The sequence below is a fragment of the Pyrgilauda ruficollis genome, unplaced genomic scaffold (assembly GCF_017590135.1).
Source record: "Pyrgilauda ruficollis isolate IOZ18807 unplaced genomic scaffold, ASM1759013v1 scaffold193, whole genome shotgun sequence".
NCBI lineage: Eukaryota > Metazoa > Chordata > Aves > Passeriformes > Passeridae > Pyrgilauda > Pyrgilauda ruficollis.
Genome location: NW_024518429.1, coordinates 557,882 through 564,987, shown reverse-complemented (window position 1 = coordinate 564,987; position 7,106 = coordinate 557,882). Strand labels below are relative to the sequence as shown.

The window sequence follows — 7,106 nt, the reverse complement described above, 5'->3', positions numbered from 1 at the left end:
TTAAAATACTGTATAGCTAGCCATTGTTTTGAAGATGCATAAAGAAAAGCAAGACCTCTGAAGCTGGAAGCAGTCCCTCTTGCACCAGAATAAACCTGGAGTATCTCCACTAAAGGCCGTAGAGCTTCAGTGGTGTAAAAGCAGGCAGAGTGAAGTCAGGATCAGCACTTCCATGCTCCTGCCCATCTGTGGCTGCCCTCTTCCAGCAGCACTAACCAGCTTCATGCCTTCATCTGAAGGACAGAGTGTGAATGGCATGTTTGCCAGCAAATCCTGTGAGCTATGCACATACCTGATCACATCACTGAAGACTTCATCACTCATTATGCTAGTGTTACACATAGACGTAAAAAAACAGGCAGCTCTTTTGACCTCTGCAGAATTAGAGAAAAAGGAAAAAAATAAACTACAGTATCTTCCAAACGACAGAGTACATGCAGAGAAGCAAATTAAAGGCAACACAAATACAGCAGAAATGCAGCTTTAGAAAAAACAAGGCTTTTGCCAACAGAGAAAGAAAAAAACAAGTAAAGGAACAGGTAATATATTGAGGGCTAATATATACAAAATGAAAAAAGAATTGGGTAAAAATAAAGTTATTTCAATCATCTAATTAAGTTATTTCAATCATTTAATAAATGCTCTCTAATAACTTGTGGGAAAAACGGAAGTGAAAACTTTGAAAGCCTTTCTGGAACACTCCCCTTTAAAAATCATAACAAGCAATTTTTTTCTGATGATATATAGAGTTCCTACATGGCTATCCTTTTAAACATCTGTAATTCAACAGACTTTGACCATTTTAATGTGTAGCATATTTTATTATTTAATGTCTTCATGTGATAAAAAAAATAACCCATACATATTTAAAAATAGATACCATTCTGCTCTCATCCTTTTTTGGGGGGAGGAGGAGGGAAAAGCAGGTAATTTTCCTCTTGTGTTTTGAACAGAACCATAGCTATCAGCTCTCCTTTGCTTTTCTGTTTGCGTATCATGTTTTCTCTCAGCAAGACTCAGGGATGTGCATGGAGGAAGAAAAGCACAAATCTATCATTGTTGTTGAGTCGCCTGAGGAAACTCATACCTTCTTTGGGTTCATCTTATAAAACACAGTATCTGCATAACAAGGCCACTGAAAAATGATTAATACAGATTTTTCTCTTTTATTTATCTTTTGTCTTTTTTAAATGCAGCAGGCATTCACCATCGGAATATAACAGCTTGGAGTTTACTCAAACATACAGCTTTTTTGCAGGAGATACGTAACCACATGCCTAACCTTAAGAATGTAAATACTTTTATTTAAATTAATGTGAAAAAATAATTTGGTTAAAGTTAGACATGCTTTAATAATTGAGGATATTGGAAAAAAAGACAAAACAAAACCATGGGTTTAAACGTATAGGTTATGTCATTTGGAATGAATGGATGCGAGCTGTCAAATTTTTCCTTTTTGTATTTTAGAATTTGAACTGCTCCTGATAAATATGTTCACAAATTTTTTCATGCAGTGTATTGTGAATATTAGGCAGATGTTTAAACAACCTGAAAAGTAGGCTTTTTCATTAGGCAGTACAGGTTAAATGTTCAGAAAGCAGTCAATTTGAAACAGTAGTCATTCCAAAGTCTGTTTTCCCCCCTCCAAAATTTTCTTTTTGGTGTCTTTTTTAGTTCTACTACCTTGGGATAAATGCTCTTAAAATTTATTTTTATTGGAAAAGGTATTTTAATAATTCTATCCCTTTGCACTGTTAATATAAATTAGAAAAACGTTTGAATATACGGTGTCAACCTTACTCTGATTTTCAGATGCAGTGATTAGAAGTCATTGACACCAATCTACCACAAATGACCTTAGTCTCATATCTTGTTCTGTTATTAGAGTAATCAAGGAACGCAATTCAGAAATAATATTACATCCTGCATTTTATTCAATTCCATATGACAAAAATAGTAACCTAGACTAAGACATCCATTTCAATCAGTAGATGTGTCAAGCCAACAAGATTTAATAATAAAAAATATTGGATCTAGGTAACAATTCCCAGATGTTTCAGGGAGGCTCCTAGCCCTACATGGTATCACAGTATAAAAATAGTGTCTCTCTTCACCATGCAGAGAGGAATGGCCTAACCCTGAATACAAAATGGGGTCAATCTTACTGTACCATCGTCAACCATCTTATTTACAACACTTTACATATTTTTTCTCTTTTTCCTTTTTCATTTTTTCTTCTCTATTTTTCTTTCTTTTTATTTTTTTCCTTTTTTTTTTAAAGTTATATACATCCTTTAGGGAATAGAGATAACACTACATGGTACCAAATACTAACAAAAAATAAAGTCACACCAAAAATTACACAGATAAATAAAAACATTCAATTGCTGAAATACAGCAACATTAAGCCACCTTAGTTTTCTTTTTCTTTAATGCTTGGAAACACCCCTAACCACCCACACACTGTGGCAAAAAATTATGCTATATTGTAGAGGTGTTACAGATATATAATTTTGCTCAGATATAGATATACATTTATATCTATATATCTCTATCTCATCATTGTAGAAAATGGAGCTGTAGAGTTCATTGTTCATTTCCAATAGAAATAAACAGCTAATAAGTCTTTGAACCTCTTTTCACTCCATTACATGATGGCAGAAGTAAGAAATCCTCTTACAGTAATAGTTTCTGTTTTATAAGAAAGATTGTCCTATTTTTCAGTCTCAGCTGAGAAGACCTCACTGTCTGATTCGTTCTTCAGGGGCATAAAACTCCTTGTGCTGTTACCCAGCTACCCATAATGTCCCTCAAGCAATTCTGCTGGACGGAAGTTCAGAGTGTCAACTCCACCATGCTTGTAATGCACAAAAATGAGGTAGTACACAAAACATTTACTGTTCAAGTTTTGATTAAGCCCCAGTCTCCTCAGCATTCCCCGCTTAACTTATGAGTGGAACCATTCCCTTAGTTTACTCAGAGTAATTCCAACAATGCAATCAACATAAAATTATATTTGATTAATCAGAATACATTGTGCTTTGGAGCAATCTGAAAAGATAATCAGACAGTTGGAAATAAACACAGAGCATTTGTGTGTTACTACTGCTCACGCTGCCCAGAAGTTCTTCTTTTGTTCCCACTATTATTAGGCAGTCAGCATCTTTCTTATGGTTGTGTGTGAAAGAGACGGAACAGATTACAGGAAAATTAAACCTACATAATGTTCTCCTTCCTCTATCCTAGACTTGTATTAATATCACACTACTAAGATAAATGTATCAGAATTCTGCCAGGGGTGGTCACGCTTTTAAGTGGGTGTTGTAAAAAAGTTAAATGAATCATTTCCATTTAAGAAATGGCAGTCCCCATATTTCCTAAAGATCTGGCAGTTCTCTGCAATTTTCTGCTTAGTTGATAGAGATCTCTCATTGTTTGAGCTTAAAACAAAACAAGAAACTGCAACAGGGCCCTCTTCCTTACTCCTTAAGTCAAAGTACTATTTATAAAATAGTTGACATCTTTGTTCAGTTTCAAATTATAGACAAACCTCCCTAATACAAAATACTAAAAGTGCAATAGTATAAATTAAGAGTTTGCAACCACATTATACAAACATTACCTTTTTATTGTACAGCTTTGATAACACGGAGTATTTACTCACAACTGTTTATAATGTTGTGAATAATTTATGGTGCTAAGGTTTGTCTGTAACTTGTTTTCCAATCACTGAGCTAAAATCCACACTACATTTTTTTTCATTTAATAGAACAACTGTCCACATAGCAGCTACAAATATTTAAATAAAAAAAGGTTTGTTACTGACAGGTACTTGCACATGAAAAGCATGCTATCTTTCCCAATAAAACTTCACAATTTTGCCTGCATTGAAATAAACCACTTATTCATAGTAAAACAAAACTTGCTTAAAAAAAAAAAAAAAGGAAAAAGAAATAAGAAAAATCACATAGCCAGATGTATTTTGCAGTACAAAAGCTTCATTTAAGTTTGGGGCTAGTATATTGTCTGCTACCCGCATAATCTTAACATTATAAATACTACAGACAAGGATACTGTAATAATACACAGCATTGGGGTACTAAATCACTTATTTAAGATTAAGATTCCTAAAAACATAGTCCAAGTTGCTAACTAATTTGAACAAAACCAGTAAATAAGTGTGACAGAATGCCATAATGAAGCCCCCCCTTTCTCAGGTGACAATAAGTTTTGTAAGAAGCAAAGTGAATGTAGACTAGCCTCTTTCTGTTTCTAATGAAGTTATCCCATGACTGGTTGGTTTGTTTGTTTGTTTCTGTTAAATTAAAAGGTTTCAAAGTTCTCCGTAACAGTCAAACTCACTGTTGAAAGAAGTACCATGCAGATCTTGCAAGACAACTTTTCAGCAGCCACAAAGTTATGTATTTCTGCTATGGGTAAAATTTTAAAGGGAACCTACGCATTTAGGTCAGGAAACTAATGCTTAGCTTCAAAAGCTGTACATGGAACAGGACAAGTGTTGTGTTGAGTAGAGGTCCAACAGTTATTCAGAAATGAATGCTTTTAATTTATGCCAATCTCTTTATTATCCTCAATAAATCTGGTGAATGGACGACTGGCTCCCGTCTCAGAACTTGCTTTGTCCAGACTGACAATGGGAGGGCTGCTGCCTGTGCGAGCTTTGTCCATGCCACCGGTAAGGTTACTTAGAGGCGGGATGGCGCCTCCGCCTAGACTTACTGGGAGCTGAGGAATGCCTCCGTTCTGTATGACAGAAATCTCATTGTTCTTCATAGCAAGTCCGTTAGTGATAGCTGCAGCATATTGGTTCCAAAAATTTGGGTCAACATTCATGGCCCGAGCTGCCAAATCCTTCTGGAACATCTCGGAAAACTTGAGAGCATCGCCACCGAGCAAAGCCATGGGGTTTTCCACGGAGAGGCGTCGGCCACGGCGTGCAGGGGCGTTATTCCACATGTGAGTGCCCATGTGAACCTGCAGAGTGAACAGGGACGAGAAACACCCCCAAGTTAGCACATTCTGATGAGGTGTCTAGCCTGAAATGCTGTTACTTAGAGTAGTGCTTGCTTTTTAAAAAAAATGCCTTTTAATTCACATTGAAAAAAAACCCAATTCCAGTAAGGACACAGTTCTAAGTTCCAAAGTTCCAGTCAGCCCACACAAAGAAAACCCAGATCCATGGTAGTTTTTCAATGTGCATTTGCTTCTTCTCAGTGAAAACAAACAGCGCTGCAAGACTAAAGGGTACATACTCTCTTGGGTTAGACAATTTCACATGCAAACTGGTAGTCCTCACATGCTGAAGATTACCAAGGGCATTACTCATATTAGGAGATGGGTGGTTTTCCCCTTTTCCTTTTTTTATCCTGTCTGTTTTCATGTGTTTATCTCATCTCATCTCATCTCAGAAGCACGGATTAATTTGCTAAATTTAGTATTTTTAAAAAGGACATTTAAAATGTCTTCCCCAGGCTGAGTCTTGATGGTTAACCAAACGGCAGGAATAGGAGCGATCAGTCCTGTAGTAACCCATTGTAAATCTTTGAGAAACAGATTTCTGCTCTGCAATGGCTGCAAAGTGGAAAAGAAAATAGAAACTGGGGAGGCACCCAAGGAGCTGAGCAAGCCATATGTTTCTGGTTCATAGCAAGGTTATTTTGCATTGATGGTCCACAAGAACTCTTAGAACATGCCCACCAGCTGACTGGGTGTGCCATCACATCAGTCAGAAATACAACATGCCTGCATGTACACCTGGAACCAGTTTTAAAGTTTGCATCATTGCACAGCCACTTTCCAGTTCTTCTCTTCTACACAGTGGAAGCATAACGACCACCACCATACAGCAAGCATTTCCTTGAAGCTCCCTTCTCACCTGTCTTTGGGACAAACACTTAGCACTAAAACTTGCTGAATTCAAGAGCAGTGCTCTTTAACCTCCCCCTCCCCAAGCCTTTACAGTTTTATGTGACCTCTTACCTTAAGATTCCCCTTTGTGGTAAAAGCTCTACCACAGATTGTGCAACCAAACGGTTTTTCACCGGTATGGGTGCGCTCGTGTATCTGCAGTGCACTTGCTGAGGAGAAGGTCTTCCCGCACGACTGACAGTTGTGCTGCTTGGGAGTCCGGCGAGGGGGGGGTGCCAGCATAGGGGTGATCCCCGGACTCATCACTGTCTGTGGTGCAGCAGGAACCTGGATTCCAGCTGGAAGCGAGGGAACCTCACCCAAAGAGATCGGCTTGCTGTGACCATTCACTTCCATTTTGATCATGGTAGGTGCTGTACTGGTGACCAGGCTAGGAGTACTTTGGCTGGGACCTAGAGTAAAGTTGGGTTCAAATAACTGAGAAGGCAGCTCTTTTAATTTGTGCGTCAGTAAGTGCTGTTTTAAATTACCCATAGTGGAACACCCACGACTGCAGACTGTACAAACAAATGGACGTTCTTTAGTATGGCTGCGGTAGTGAATTTCCAATGCACTCTTACAAGCAAAAGGCTTGCCACAGATATTACAAACAGTACTTTTAAACTTACCACGTTCTCTGTTCAGGAACAGCAGACTAAAAGGGGCCTCCTCTTTGATGACCGGTCTTCCCGGGTTGGTGGATGTCAGGTCTAATGCGCCTCCATTTTCAGTTGTGGGTGGCGGACTGTCTGGTTTTTCTGTCTTTAATTGTATTTCTTGTGGCTCTTCCTGGTTACTGAGACCAGGGGACTTTGATCTGAAACTTTCGCTATTGCTATTCACAGGAGACAAAGCTTGCATGGAGGAAGAAGACTCTGACATTGCAGGGCTGCCTGCACTCTGGCTTTCAAGATCACCAACGGCTGATGAGGAGTCATTGCTCAAATGGTCACTTTCCCCTGATCCATTTTCTATGGATTTTAAACTGGTCAGCTGCTGACAGTTCATGACAGAATCAATCATTTTCATTTGATTCTCCAAAGCAGCAATACTGGAGATCACAGAAGGTGGTGAAGAAGGACATGACCCAGAGTAAGAGATAAGGGGTTTGGATGAATCACTTGCCGTGTCCTTTAGTTCTGGGTCCTCTTCCATAGAATTTTCATCAATGTCATCAT

General features: G+C 38.4%; 1 protein-coding gene across 1 annotated transcript in view; it reads right to left on the bottom strand.

The window, feature by feature from the left end:
* Positions 1-2,597: 2,597 nt before the first annotated feature.
* SALL3 (spalt like transcription factor 3) overlaps positions 2,598-7,106 on the bottom strand; it is a 21,632-nt gene continuing 17,123 nt past the window's right edge. Inside the window, exons 2-4 of the mRNA XM_041465888.1 lie at positions 6,558-7,106; positions 6,001-6,341; positions 2,598-4,995 (exon numbers count right to left, since the gene is read on the bottom strand). The exon at positions 6,558-7,106 is cut by the window's right edge and continues 2,388 nt beyond it. Coding sequence (XP_041321822.1) covers positions 4,564-4,995; positions 6,001-6,341; positions 6,558-7,106 — 1,322 coding nt within the window. The 3' untranslated portion in view covers positions 2,598-4,563. The remainder of the gene's footprint in view (positions 4,996-6,000; positions 6,342-6,557) is intronic.